General features: G+C 38.5%; 1 protein-coding gene across 1 annotated transcript in view; it reads left to right on the top strand.

Moving 5' to 3' along the window:
• Positions 1-16,013, top strand: part of TMEM260 (transmembrane protein 260) — a 71,797-nt gene that overhangs the window by 33,435 nt on the left and 22,349 nt on the right. Inside the window, 5 exon segments of the mRNA XM_005898774.3 lie at positions 286-399; positions 4,028-4,207; positions 6,011-6,051; positions 13,431-13,514; positions 15,337-15,451. Of these exon segments, the coding sequence (XP_005898836.2) occupies positions 286-399; positions 4,028-4,207; positions 6,011-6,051; positions 13,431-13,514; positions 15,337-15,451 (534 nt within the window).

The following is a 16,013-nucleotide window of genomic DNA, read 5'->3' as shown; positions in this document are numbered from 1 at the left end:
TTCTAAAGAACTTGTCATCATATAGGACTTCCTAAAACCTAGTTTGAAGACAGTAATTTAAGGTCAGACTGCAGTGATTTGATAAGAATGAAAAATATTAATAAAATAATGGTGATAGATAATTAGTGAGTATTAAAGCATGATTGTTTGCATTAAAAGTTTGATGTTAACCTGGCTTACTGTATAAATGTTTAGTTTTAATAAAAAGAATAGCTTTTTACTATTGTGCTTTCTTAGTTTTCAGTGAATTTTTAACTTGGATTATTTGCTTTTATTATTTTTCAGATAGCTAAAATTGGTGCTTTATGCTGTGGCCTTAGCTTATGTAATCAGCACACAATAGTACTCTATGTTTTGTGCATAATACCATGGATTCTCTTTCGGCTTTTAAAAGAGAAGGTATGTTTTTGAGTAAAAATGCCCAATATGACATTTATGGCATCAGAAAACATGGAGTTTATTTATTTATTAGTTTCATACAAGGCTTGATAGGGATATTATAAAATCTATAGATGGTTTTGGGTAGTATGAACATTTTAACAATATTAATTATTTTAATCCATGAACATGAGATATCTTTTCATATGTGTCTTCTTCAGTTTCTTTCATCAATGTCTTATAGTTTTCAGTATACAGATATTTCATTAATACCTCCTCGGTTAAATATATTCCTAAGCTATTTATTATATTTGATGCTATGCTATTATAAATGAAATAGTTTTTTTTTTTTTCAGATAGTTCATTGTTAGTATATAGAAGCACAACTAATTTTATATCCTGTAACTTTCCTAAATTTGTTAAGTTTTACAGCTTTTTGATAGAATCTTTCAGTCAATTCAGTTCAGTAGCTCAGTCATGTCCGACTCTTTGCGACCCCATGAATTGTAGCACGCCAGGCCTGCCTGTCCATCACCAACTCCCAGAGTTCACTTAGACTCAACGTCCATCGAGTCAGTGATGCCATCCAGCCATCTCATCCTCTGTCATCCCATTCTCCTCCTGCCCCCAATCCCTCCCAGCATCAGAGTATTTTCCAATGAGTCAACTCTTCACATGAGGTGGCCAAAGTACTGGAGTTTCAGCTTTAGCATCATTCCTTCCAAAGAAATCCCAGGGCTGATCGCCTTCAGAATAGACTGGTTGGATCTCCTTGCAGTCCAAGGGACTCTCAAGAGTCTTCTCCAACACCACAGTTCAAAAGCATAGAATCTTTAGGATTTCCTATTTAAGAGCATGTCATTTGCAAACAGAGACAATTTCACTTCCTTTCTAGTTTGGATTCCTTTTATTTCTTTTTTTTGCCTAATTACCCTGAGTAGGACTTCCAGTACTATGTTGAACATGAGAGGTGAGAGTGGGCACCTTGTCTTATTCCTGATCTTAGAGGAGAAGCTTTCAGTCTGTCACCATTGAGTATTGTGTTAGCTGTGGCCTTGTCATATGTGACTTTCATCATGTTAATATATGCCCCACATCAATTAAATCAAAATTATTTTAGAGTAGGATCAGCCACTGGCTTGGCTCTGTAGATGCACAGAACTGCTGGCTGATCAACCTCTGCTCTGGCACCGCTGCAAACAGGAATGTGTTCTCCCAAGACTGGAAACCGGTCGCTGTAAGCCCTGCTTCCCTTCTCCATCTCTGTCTGATCCCCAGTGGTTGAGCCCCAAAGATCTATGCCCCCACCGCCCCTCCACCGCACACCGCCGCAGTGGTCCCTGCGAATGAATGCTGAGTGAGTCTCCTAAGGAGCATCCTGCAATGCCTGGGGAGCATCCTGCAGTGCCTGGGGAGCATTCTGCAGTGCCTGGGGAGCATCCTGCTGTGCCTGGGGAGCATCCTTCAGTGCCTGGGGAGCATCCTGCAATGCCTGGGGAGCTGGATTTCCACCCTGGGGGCTCTTTTCCCACTGGAAAAAGTGTACCCCAAAGGGAGTCCTCCAATGCAGTGCTGTGCTGGCCTAGGGGAGGAGTGATATAGTCAGAGTGCCCCTCAAAACTTCAAGTGCAGTCCTTCTCAGTCTCTGTGGTCCAGGACTTCAGCCTCAACCCCAGTGTCTGGGATTTTCACAGCAGTATCTTGTCTACAGGTAGTTGCTGATGGTGTTTTGTGGGAAGGACTGAAGTTGGGATTACTTATGTTGCCATCTTGATGGCGTCACCCTTAGCCAGGCTTCTGATATCAGGGAAGGTGTATCTAGATCATGAACTTAAAAAGCAAATCTTTTGTTTTAAGTCTGGAGGGAGAGCCATATTCTCATGTAAAACATACAAGACCCAGAGCTGACAAGTTAGGAACCTGATCTGAGAGCCTGTTTACCCTGTACTTAGATCAACCTCTGATGAATGATGAAATTTGGGAAAGTGTGACTCTTCAGAGCACCTTTTATTTTTATTATTTAAAGAGCAGAGTCTAGAAAATAAGATCTACCAGTGAAGTGATAGGGAATTGGATCTGACTGCTCAGGTGATCTAAGGCAGAGAAGGAAATTAGTTGGTTGCAACCCCAACTGCTTACTTAAATTATCTGGAAAGATTTAAGAAAGTAAATAGGTGTTTGTGTGTGTGTATGCCTTTGTGTGCTCTCACCACCCTAAAATAATTCTGATTTATTTGACTGGGTGTGAGGCCCTGGGACTGATAGTTTCAAAAGTTCCCCAGGTGATTCCAGTGTACATGCAGCTGGGACTCAGAGCCACTCTCCTGCACGCTCTGAAATAGTTCTCATGTATTTGTTTCTCTATTTCCCACACAAAAGGAAAATTCAGCAGCAACTATGTCTTGCCATTCTAAACTGAACTTTATAGTGTGCAGAAACTGCCAAAATCTAAACATTTACTTTCTTTAAAGCTACTTTTAAGAATAGCAAAGGCATATTCTTCAATTAGTTATTTCTTCCATTTTTTTCATCCCATCATTTTGTATGAATCTCATTACCGCTTTAGAAATGTCAAACAATATCAGTACTGTAATAAAAACACTCCATTTTCAATGAAGAATGCTTATTTGAAAATGCTAGTGTAAGTCAACTACTTTTCTACTTCTGGGGAACAGAAATCTTGGTTCTCATATTCATTGTCACCTATGAATTTCCCTTTTTCGTAAAGAAAAAATTGGCAATTTCCACTCACGATATTTGTAAGAGGCGACATTTCCAATTACTAAAGCAACCGTAGAATTCTTTTGGACTCAATCTTTGTAAAAATTTGGCAGAGTTTTCCTTGGTCTTAGAAACATGCAGAAGCAGGACTTCCCTGGCAGTACAGTGGTTAAGACTCTGTGCTTCAGTTACTTCAAGGCTTGCTCCTTGGTGGGGGAACTAAAATCACATGCCAATGACATGGCCAAAAAAGAAAAAGCAAAGAAGAAACTTGCAGATGAAAAATATATTCTGTTTGAGGCAAGATTGTTGCATACAACAACAAATTTCCTTCTTTCCTATGTAAATTGAGGGAAAAAAATAGCATTTGGATGAACTTGAATGTTACTTAAAAACTAGCTTCATTTGTACTAAGGATTTCCATGAAATGGCCAAAACTCTTGTAGAAAGAATATATTATTAATGTGCAGTCATAATATAGTGTATAGTTAAAGCCTACTCCTGATGATAATAATGAAGTGAATCAGTATTAGAACAATATCTTGGGCAGTTTTGAAAATGGTCAAACACCATAATCAACACTGAAATCACTTCCAAGTGGGTAGTCTCAGCTGTGCGATGCTGCATGTCATGACATGGTTTTAAATGTAGAGGATGCAATAAACATGAAAATCATGTCTTTGCTAATATTATTTGCTTCACTCAGATTTCACTTGCCATGCAAAGGAGTTCAGGCTGATGCAATTTCCTAGTAATCCACAGTAATCAGAAGGTTTAACATCATCTTCCGTGGTGACTTGATATAAATTGAGAGATCAGCTCTGAGTAAACATATTTGATGTTTTCCGCAATATGTTCTTGAAGTTCCAGGATGAATCTGACTAAAATAAACACTGTGATACATGTGACTCCCTATGCTCTAATGCAGGAACTCTCCCCAGGCTCCCTGTTGAAGTTGAGTCTGTGCTTCTCTGCTGGCCTGCTGCCCTATATTTACCTGCCTGTCTCATCCTACCTCAATCAAGCTCGCTGGACCTGGGGAGACCAGACGACATTGCTAGGATTTTTGACACATTTTCTCAGGGAAGAATATGGAACATTCAGTCTGGTAAATTTATATTTCAAACACTTTTAAGGAAATAACTGGCAAAACTTCAGTGTTCTGCCTGGACCACGAATGGAAAAAAAAACACATGACAGCATGTAGAATTTTCTTTGTTATTTATCTTGCAGACTTGCCCCTTGGAATGTAGCCTTTCACATGAGTTCAAAAAAACTGACTCACTTAATTTGGCATCATCCTTTTGTGTATCCTGAATGTATTTTTCAAGATAACAAGCAGTCAAAAGACACTGCTCCCAGGAGCTGAAGCTTTTCAGTCTTTTTATCATCGGGTATCATTTTGGACCCTTGGTCTATGATTAAAAATATTTGGAAACAGTTAGAGGAAAAACACTTCAAAAACTTTAATATACCTTGACCAAAACATTTCTTTTTTTTTTTCAAATATTTGATGAACAGTGTTCATGTTAGTATTTAGTGGGAGACCTAAATATGTTAATACTTCATAAAATATGATCTCACTCAAAGGAAACAGTCTGTTCCAGAGAATTTCAAAAGACTTTGCTTTCCCTAAGACATAGTTGAGGGTAAAACACTAAATGCGTTTGGGAGTAATGGTTATCTGAAAAGTGCAAGGATATACAGATGGGTTTTTATTTTTAAATACACAGTTATGTCTGATTTTTCTTTCATGATTTGTGCTTTTTGTGTCTTACTTGAATTAGGCAAATCTCAGATGACTACAATGTTAAAGAATACCATTTACACAAAATTTTAAACCATGCAAAAACTAATGATCTGTTACTCAATAATACATAAAAGGTAGTAACACTATATAGTTTTAGAATGTAGGGTAATAACTAACATAGAATTCAAGGTAATAGTTACCACTAGGCAATGGCACCCTACTCCAGTACCTACTCCAGAAAATCCCATGGACAGAGGAGCCTGGTGGGCTGAAGTCCATGGGGTCGCTAGAGTCGGACACGACTGAGCGACTTCCCTTTCACTTTTCACTTTCATGCATTGGAGACGGAAATGGCAACCCACTCCAGTGTTATTGCCTGGAGAATCCCAGGGACGGGGGAGCCTGTGGGCTGCCATCTATGGGGTCGCACAGAGTCGGACACGACTGAAGCGACTTAGCAGCAGCACCAGGGGGTAAAAAAGCCCCTTTCGAGGGTTCTGTGAAATATGGTATTTGTGTAGTTCTGTTTCTTCAATGAGTGATGAGTCTATAGATTTTTTTTAAAACTCTTTATCCCCTAAATATAGATTATATATGTTTTTATATATAAGAGATATTTCCTAAAAAATCATTTAATAAAAGAATAGTTATTATTCTTTGACTGAGAAGGTTTGGTGCTTTAAATTTATACTCTGGTTTACTTATATTGGTTATTCCATTGAAATATCGCTTAAGGGCCATTGCAGATTTGAAAATGTGTATAATTCACACATAATTGTGAAATTATAGGCAGGTGATAATGAGCTCTAATCAAAGTGCCCAAAAAAGAGCTTAAAGAGACTTTGTAATGAAAGTGTAAAGTCTGTTAATTCATTAATGTGTTAATCATTCCTGCTAGAAGAGTTTAACTGATTTTTAGCCAATTATTATTTCTGAAATGATTCCTAAGGGATGTCTGTGTTTAGTTTTCACTGGCTTCTCTTAAAAAATCCAAATAGACTCTGAAATAAACACTTTGAATGAAAGAGGAGTTGCATCATATATTTAAAACATCTTTTAAATATATCTTTTAATCTTTTAAATCAGGGTAATTGAAATACAGTAGCCTTCCAAAGTTTCAGTTTAACACTTGTCCAAATAAACTTTTCTCTTTATGTTCAGGCCAAATCTGAAATAGGATCCAGTATGTCTGAAATATTGCTGTGAGTATGAAATATTTTAAACTATTTTTAAATGAATTCTTTATTAATTGCTTTAAATGATTTTAGGGATTTCTGAGTTTATCACTTTGTGAAGCAGTACATCTGAGAAGTAGTTCTCATCTTTGTGGTTAACAGTTTTTGTGTATAATGTCAAATATTCTAGTATCCCATCAATAACATAAAGCTTGAAATGAGCACTAAATACAACAGTGAATAAGACTATTAGGAGACTAAATAGAATCTATAAAATGAAAATGTTTCAACTTTCAGTTGAATACAAAATTACCCAATATATTTTGGCTTTATAAATAACTTTTTCTTTGTTTATATCTTCTTGCTTTTGGAGACATATTAGAACATTGCATTTAGCACAATTTAAACAATCATTTTCTTGTTATTTTGCTTTGAACTATATTGCGGGGAGAAATATCAATAACATCAGATATGCAGATGACACCACCCTCATGACAGAAAGCAAAGAGGAATTAAAGAGCCTCTTGATGAAGGTGAAAAAGGAGAGTGAAAAAGCTGGCTTAAAACTCAACATTCAGAAAACACAGATCATGGCATCCAGTCTCATCACTTCATGGCAAATAGATGAAACAGTGGGAACAGTGAGAGGCTATATTTGCTTGGGATCCAAAATCACTGTGGACAGTGACTGCAGCCATGAAATTAAAAGACACTTGCTCCTTGGAAGAAAAGCAATGACAAACCTAGACAGCATATTAAAAAGCAGAGACACTACTTTGCCTTTGCCTAGAAAAGTCCATCTAGCCAAAGCTGTGGTTTTTATTTCATGCAATAATGGACACAATAAAGGACAGAAGAGGTATTGACCTAACAGAAGCAGAAGATATTAAGAAGAGGTGGCAAGAATACACAGAAGAACTACACAAAAAAGTTCTTCATGACCCAGATAACCACGATGGTGTGATCACTCACCTAGAGCCAGATATCCTGGAATGTGAAGTCAACTGGGCCTTAGGAAACATCACTACAAACAAAGTTAGTGGAGGTAATGGAATTAGAGTGGAGCTATTTCAAATCCTGAAAGATGATGCTGTTAAAATCCTGCAGTCAATATGTCAGCAAATTTGGAAAACTCAGCAGTGGCCACAGGACTGGAAAAGGTCAGTTTTCATTCCAATCCCAAAAAAGGCAATGCCAAAGAACGTTCAAACTACCACACAATTGCACTCATCTCACACACTAGCAAAGTAATGCTCAAAATTCTTCAAGCCAGGCTTCAACAGTACATGAAACATGAATTTCCAGATGTTCGAGCTGAATTTAGAAAAGGCAGAGGAACCAGAGATCAAATTGCCAACATCCATTAGATAATAGAAAAAGCAATAGAGTTCCAGAAAAACATCTACTTCTGCTTTATTGACTATGCCAAAGCCTTTGACTGTGTGGATCACAACAAACTGTGGAAAATTCTTCAAGAGATGGAATTACCAGACACCTGGCCTGCCTCCTGAGAAATCTGTATGCAGGTCAAGGCACAACAGTTAGAACTGGACATGGAACAACAGACTGGTTCCAAATTGGGAAAGGAATACATCAGGGCTGTATATTGTCACCGTGCTTATTTAACTTATATGCAGAGTACATCATGTGAAATGCTGGGCTGGATGAAGCACAAGCTGGAATCAAGATTGCTAGAAGAAATAGCAACAACCTCAAATATGCAGATGACACCACCCTTATGGCAAAAAGCAAAGAACTAAAGAACCTCTTAAAGTGAAAGAGGAGAGTGAAAAAGCTGACTTAAAACTCAACATTCAAAAAACTAAAAAAACTGAGATCATGGCATCTGGTCCCATCACTTCATGGCAAATAGATGAGGAAACAATGGAAACAGTGAGAGACTTTATTTTGGGGGGCTCTAAAATCACTGCATTTGGTGACTGCCCATGAAATCAGAAGACACTTACTCCTTGGAAGAAAAGCTATGACCAGCCTAGACAGAATACTAAAAAGCAGAAACATTACTTTGCTGACAAAGGTTTGTCTAGTCAAGGCTATGGTTTTTCTGGTAGTCATGTATGGATTGGAGAAGGCAACGGCAACCCACTCCAGTACTCTTGCCTGGAAAATCCTGTGGACGGAGGAGCCTGGTAGGCTGCAGTCCATGGGGTCGCACACGACTGAGCAACGACTTCACTCTCACTTGTCACTTTCCTGCATTGGAGAAGGAAATGGCAACCCACTCCAGTGTTCTTGCCTGGAGAATCCCAGAGACGGAGGAGCCTAGTGGGCTGCCGTCTATGGGGTCGCACAGAGTCGGACACGACTGAGGCAACTTAGCATGTATGGATGTGAGAGTTGGACCATAAAGAAAGCTGAGCACCAAAGAATTGATGCTTTTAAACTGTGGTGTTGAAGAAGACTCTTGAGAGTCCGTTGGACTGCAAGGAGATCCAACCAGTCCATCCTAAAGGAGATCAGTCCTGGATGTTCATTGGAAGGACTGATGTTGAAGCTGAAACTCCAATACTTTGGACACCTGATGGGAAGAACTGACTCATTGGAAAAGACCCTGATACTGGGAAAGATTCAAGGCAGGAGGAGAAGGGGATGACAGAGGATGAGATGGTTGGATGGCATCACCGACTCGATGGACATGAGTTTGAGGAAGCTCTGGGAGTTGGTGATGGACAGGGAAGCCTGGCATGCTGCAGTCCATGGGATCATAGAGTTAGATATGAATGAGCGACTGAACTGAACTGAACTGATGGTTTTTCCAGTAGTCATGTATGGATGTGAGAGTTGGACCATAAAGAAGGCTGAGCACTGAAGAACTGATGCTTTTAAATTGTGGTGCTGGAAGAGATTCTTGACAGTCCCTTAGACTACAAGATCAAACCAGTCAATCCTAAAGGAAATCAGTCCTGAATATTCATTGGAAGGACTGATGCTGAAGCTGAAAGTCCAATACTTTGGCCACATGATGCAAAGAGCCAACTCATTGGAAAAGATCCTACTCATTGGAAAAGACCCTGATGCTGGGAAAGATTGAAGGCAGAAGGAGAAGGGGATGAAAGAGGATAAGGTGGTTGGATGGCATCACCAACTCAATGAACATGAGTTTGAGCAAACTCCGGGAGTTGGTGAAGGACACGGAAGCCTGGTGTGCTACAGTCCATGGGGTCACAAAGAGTCAGACACAACTGAACGACTGAACAACAATATTCATTTAATTCTTCAAATATTCATTTATTTAATGTTTTAAGACTTCCTTTAAGCTGTCCTTAAGCTCTGGTTTTGACACATTTTTAAAAATCCAGCCTTACTAGAACCAGCTTAATATATTTTCATCTATATTATCTCTCAGTGTTCTTTGAAAAATGGGTTAATATTTGCTTTAAAACCTATGGAGATTAAGATAACTGAAAATTATCTATAGCAATTTTGTAATATTCTTACAGTATTTCAATATAAAATTAAGTATGAATAGGTTTACCTGACACTAAAGTGATCTCAGTATTAATACAGAATTCACAGGACAACTTGAAAACTTTTAAAAATATGGGGATAATATTTTAAATCTATATGTGAGGTAGCTCACATGTTCTCACAATTTCTAATTTGTTCATTTGCTAATTTTCTTGCTTCCTTACATACTTTGTTCTTTTTTTTTTTAATTACTTTTATTAAACTTTTTGACTGCGCTAGGTTTTCATTGCTTTGTGCGAGCGTTCTCTGGTCTCAGTGAGTGAGGGCTACCCTTCATTGTGGTGCACGGGCTTTTCATTGCATTGGCTTCTCTTGCAGAAAACAACCTCTAGGTGCACAGGCTTCAGTAGTTGTGGCTCATGGGCTCAGCATTTGCAGCTTGTGGGCTCTAGAGCTTGGGCTCAGTCGTTGTGGTGCATGGGCTTAGTTGCTCCAAGACATAGGAAATCTTCCCAGACCAGGGATCAAACCTGTGTCCTCTGCATTGGCAGGCAGATTCTTAACCTCTGTGCCACCAGGGAAGTTCTAAATTTCTTTCTATTCTAAATAAATGATATGTAGTTATTAATAGAAAATTTAGAAAATACAGGTAAGAAAACCAAGAAAATTAAAATTACCTATAATTCCAGCATGCAGAGATAACTACTGTTCTTAATCCATTAACATTCTTGTCTATATCCTTCCAATATTTTTTATATTTTTGCTTGTTTTTAAAAATGGAATCGTAATATACACTCTGTTTTGTTAGCCTGCTGTTTTTCATTTAATACTATATCTTGAAAATACCTCCCTGCCACCATTTAGACTTGTGGCTCCTTTTTCTTTTCTTTTGGGGAGAAGGCAGCAAGAAGCTCAGTTCCCCTTTTAAAGATAAAGACACCTTTATCAGTGTCTGTAGGCTTCTCCTTTGGGGCTTTTCTCCAGGCCAAGACTCCCAGCCTGCTGTTTTCTACCTACCTTCCAAAACTGTCATCACGTTCAGGATCATTGATATATTTTGTCTTAACAAACCCCACATGAACTCCAGAGACGCCTCAAGAGTAATCCTAGACCATACGTCTAACTTTCATTAGTTGCATGTAAAAGTCATCTATGGGGGAACTCAAAGGTCTCCTTTACATTGAAGTAATAGCAGTTAGGTCACATACGCAGAAAAAAAGACTTGACAAAAGTGACGCCCACGCACCCCCACACTGTTGTTCCAATGAAATCATATGTGGAATGGGGATATAATCCTAGCACTCTGTGAGGGAGAGAATTTCTAGTCTTTAATTGTTTCAGGTGGACAGGAGTATTAAGAAAGGCAACTCATAATTAACCTACTAGAAAATTCTTGAACATGATAGAACCTAATCATCTACCTTTTCCAGTCAAGCAAATTGCATTCTTTCTCCATGCATATCTTTAAATTGCCATCTTGTTGGATTACATACTGGAAATTATTTAATCTAACCCTAGGCAGTGACCATGTTTTAAAGCTTACATTTAAGCAACAGATCTCTACAAGAGACTGACTTCGTTCCTTTTGAAGGATAGTTTGAAATGGGCCTCATGCTGGAATCAACAGAAGCAGAGATATTAAGAAAAGATGGCAAGAATACACAGAAGAACTGTACAAAAAAGATCTTCACGACCCAGATAATCACGATGGTGTGATCACTCACCTAGAGCCAGACATCCTGGAATGTGAAGTCAAGTGGGCCTTAGAAAGCATCACTACGAACAAAGCTAGTAGAGGTGATGGAATTCCAGTTGAGCTATTCCAAATCCTGAAAGATAATGCTGTGAAAGTGCTGCACTCACTATGCCAGCAAATTTGGAAAACTCAGCAGTGGCCACAGGACTGGAAAAGGTCAGTTTTCATTCCAATCCCAAAGAAAGGCAATGCCAAAGAATGCTCAACTACCACACAATTGCACTCATCTCACACGCTAGTACAGTAATGCTCAAAATTCTCCAAGCCAGGCTTCAGCAATATGTGAACCGTAAACTTCCTGATGTTCAAGCTGGTTTTAGAAAAGGCAGAGGAACCAGAGATCAAATTGCCAACATCCACTGGATCATAGAAAAAGCAAGAGAGTTCCAGAAAAACATCTCTTTCTGCTTTATTGACTATGCCAAAGCCTTTGACTGTGTGGATCACAATAAACTGTGGAAAATTCTTCAAGAGATGGGAATACCAGACCACCTGATCTGCCTCTTGAGAAATCTGTATGCAGGTCAGGAAGCAACAGTTAGAACTGGACATGGAACAACAGACTGGTTCCAAATAGGAAAATGAGTACGTCAAGGCTGTATATTGTCACCCTGTTTATTTAACTTATATGCAGAGTACATCATGAGAAACGCTGGACTGGAAGAAACACAAGCTGGAATCAAGATTGCCGGGAGAAATATGAATAACCTCAGATATGCAGATGACACCACCCTTCTGGCAGAAAGTGAAGAGGAACTCAAAAGCCTCTTGATGAAAGTGAAAGTGGAGAGTGAAAAAGTTGGCTTCAAGCTCAACATTCAGAAAACGAAGATCATGGCATCCAGTCCCACCACTTCATGGGAAATAGATGGGGAAACAGTGGAAACAGTGTCAGACTTTATTTTTCTGGGCTCCAAAATCACTACAGATGGTGAGTGCAGCCATGAAATTAAAAGACGCTTACTCCTTGGAAGGAAAGTTACGACCAACCTAGATAGCATATTCAAAAGCAGAGACATTACTTTGCCAACAAAGGTTCGTCTAGTCAAGGCTATGGTTTTTCCTGTGGTCATGTATGGATGTGAGAGTTGGACTGTGAAGAAGGCTGAGTGCCGAAGAATTGATGCTTTTGAACTGTGGTGTTGGAGAAGACTCTTGAGAGTCCCTTGGACTGCAAGGAGATCCAACCAGTCCATTCTGAAGGAGATCAGCCCTGGGATTTCTTTGGAAGGAATGATGCTAAAGCTGAAACTCCAGTATTTTGGCCACCTCATGCGAAGAGTTGACTCATTGGAAAAGACTCTGATGCTGGGAGGGATTGGGGTCAGGAGGAGAAGGGGACGACAGAGGATGAGATGGCTGGATGGCATCACTGACTCGATGGACGTGAGTCTGAGTGAACTCCGGCAGTTGGTGATGGACAGGGAGGCCTGGCGTGCTGCGATTCATGGGATCGCAAAGAGTCGGACACGACTGAGCGACTGATCTGCTCTGATCTTCTCATAGTAGATGAGTCTCCATTAATAAAATACACATTGTGTTGTTTCCATAATTATGGCATTACATTTATTCCAACAAAATTGCCAGTAGGGAGAAGAAAGTTCTTTGAGATAGTGTTTAGAGTCATTTTTTTATTAAAAATTGGAGATTGCCAGAGCTATTTGAAAACTCAGATAATACTTGGAAAATGTATTAGTTAATGAAAGAATTTAATTATAGGGGAGAAATACATTTCTTGGAGATTACTTAAACACTTTTTGTACCAAATAATACAGAAAACAAGGAAGACTTTTAAGAAAGGAGATAACCTCAAAAAGGATGGTTGGAGATCAATTCTCTTTCCTTTTTTCTCCATGATTGGATCTCCAGAAAATTATTTGAATTAATTTTGTTTTCAATTTCACATGACTTCTTATCAAACTAATCTGGGATACAAACTGGTGTATAATATCAGTATAGTAGACCAATATCAAAAATACCAAATAATTATTTGTTCTTAGCTCAAATAGTGTAAGTTGGTAATTCAGTGTTACAGCTGAAAAACATCTTACGACTATCTAGCTCTTTCTTGTGGTACTTTTTCTCCCAAATTTAAAAGAACACAAAATAATTGAAAATCTGACTTATTTACTGTATAATCAGGTATAGTATGTAAAGAATGCTTTGTTTGGAACTAGCAAATTTGTTTTCTGCCAATAATAAATTAAATTGTCTCTTACAGTTCTCAAGTGACAAATATGAGGACCCAACTCTCATTCAACATTCAAGCCCTTGCAGTTTGGGCAAATATATGTTTAACAAGAAAGTGAGTAAAGTAATTCCTTTTTCTGTTATTTTTTCCATGTTCATTAATTGAATTAATATAGTCACTATATCATTATGGCAAATAGATGGGGAAACAGTGGAAACAGTGGCTGACTTTATCTTTTTGGGCTCCAAAATCACTGCAGATGGTGATTGCAGCCATGAAATTAAAAGACACTTACTCCTTGGAAGGAAAGTTATGACCAACCTAGACAGCATATTAAAAACCAGAGACATTACTTTGTCAACAGAAGTCCATCTAGTCAAGGCTATGGTTTTTCCAGTAGTCATGTATAGATGTGAGAATTGGACTATAAAGAAAGCTGAGTGCTGAAGAATTGATGCTTTTGAACTGTGGTGTTGGAAAAGACTCTTGAGAGTCCCTTGGACTGCAAGTAGATCCAACCAGTTTATCCTAAAGGAGATCAGTCCTCGGTGTTTATTGGAAGGACTGATGTTGAAGCTGAAACTCCAATACTTTGGTCACCTGATGAGAAGAGATGAGTCATTTGAAAAGACCCTGATGCTGGGAAAGATTGAGGGCAGGAAGAGAAGGGGACGACAGGATGAGATGGTTGGATGGCATCACCGACTAAATGGACATGGGTTTGGGTAAACTCCGGGAGTTGGTGATGGACAGGGAGGCCTGGCGTGCCGCGGTTCATGGAGTCGCAAAGAGTCGGACACGACTGAGCGACTGAACTGAACTGAAGCTCTGTTAATTTCTCGTTTACTGACTTTCTAGTCTATTGAGTATATTCTTATATAAATGTATATTTGAATATATACTTATTGTTTTATTTCCTTAACCCTTCACATTATAGTGAGCATTTTTCCATACCATAACAAATACTTCAGTTCAGTTCAGTCGCTCAGTCGTGTCAGACTCTTTGCGACCCCATGAATCGCAGCGCGCCAGGCCTCCCTGTCCATCACCAACTCCCGGAGTTCACTCAGACTCACGTCCATCGAGTCAGTGATGCCATCCAGCCATCTCATCTTCTGTCGTCCCCTTCTCCTCCTGCCCCCAATCCCTCCCAGCATCAGAGTCTTTTCCAATGAGTCAACTCTTCGCATGAGGTGGCCAAAGTACTGGAGTTTCAGCTTTAGCATCATTCCTTCCAAAGAAAAGAAGGGACAAATACTTAAGATCATTTAAATTTCTGTATAATAGTCCATTCTAAAACCTGGGACAATTAACTTATATGTTTTCCTATTTAAGAGTCTTAGATTGCTTCCACTTTTTCCACTACTGTAAATAAATACCAAGGCATTGTTATGGATTAATTCTTATCCAGTATTTCTGGTTCTTAAAGATTTATGCCCACATAGCAAATTACTGGGTCAATGAATGTGAATATTTTTTAAGGCTCTTGATATATTGATATATTATCAAATTAATTTTCCTTGAACATTGTACTAACATACGTTCTCATACAACTTCATTCTCACCAGCATTGAGATTTGTCATTTTAAAATTTGTATTATTTTGATGCATGAAATTATTCTTTTGTTTTGCATATGTTTAATTAAGCTTAAATTTAATAGGATTAGTAATTTATATTTTCTTCTGCAGATTTTAATTTCATATTTTTTGCTGCATAGTTCCAAGTTATGCTTATAATATGTAGTGCAGTGTGACTTATTACTATGTTCTGGTTATCTATTCCAACTCACATTTTTAAGCCTAAGGTCTTTCTTTGTTCCTATTTAAAAATGGAAAGATTTTTAGTTCCAAATATTTTTCCTATAGCTTGTAACTGTAATATTATTAATATTCATGTCACATAAGTAATTTTTGACATATTTTAATTTTTTTATAGGGACAGACAAAGCCCATCATTAGTATGGCTTTTTACTGGAATGTTTTGCATTTATTCATTGTTCTTTGCCTGGAGGGCAAATTTAGATATTTCAAAACCGCTTTTCATGGGTGTGGTAAGTTTTGCCTAGATATATCCTTTGACCAGAAAGTTCGTGAAGAATGTACAAATCTGTCTTTCATGAATCTTGTAGAAGGGCAACCAGTCTTAGAAATAGTTAAAATTGTCGTGAAGTGAAGTGAAAGTCACTCAGTCATGTCCAACTCTTTGGAATGTTGGAGTGGGTAGTCTTTCTCTTCTCCAGGGGATCTTCCCAACCCAGGGATCGAACCCAGATCTCCAGCATTATAGGAGGATTCTTTACCAAGTGAGCCACAAGATAAGCCCAAGAATATTGGAGTGGGTAACCTATCACTTTCCCAGGGTATGTTCATGACCCAAGAATTGAACCGGGGTCTCCTGCATTGCAGGTGGATTCTTTACCAACTGAGCTATCAGTGAAGCCCTGATATTGTGTATACATGATCACAAATCAAAATTAAATTATTGAATAAGTAAGGCTAAGGCCTCTTTTGGGGGGGGGCGGAAAGCATTGTTTCATTAGCACAATAGTTAAATAGAAAAATAAATGTAAGGTAGATTTAAGTTAGTCATTTTATATGTGTGCTTGGAGATAT

This window comes from Bos mutus, chromosome 10 (genome assembly GCF_027580195.1).
Source record: "Bos mutus isolate GX-2022 chromosome 10, NWIPB_WYAK_1.1, whole genome shotgun sequence".
Classification (NCBI taxonomy): Eukaryota; Metazoa; Chordata; class Mammalia; order Artiodactyla; family Bovidae; genus Bos; species Bos mutus.
Note: the sequence above shows the minus strand (reverse complement) of the source record. Positions and strands in the feature narration are given on the sequence as shown.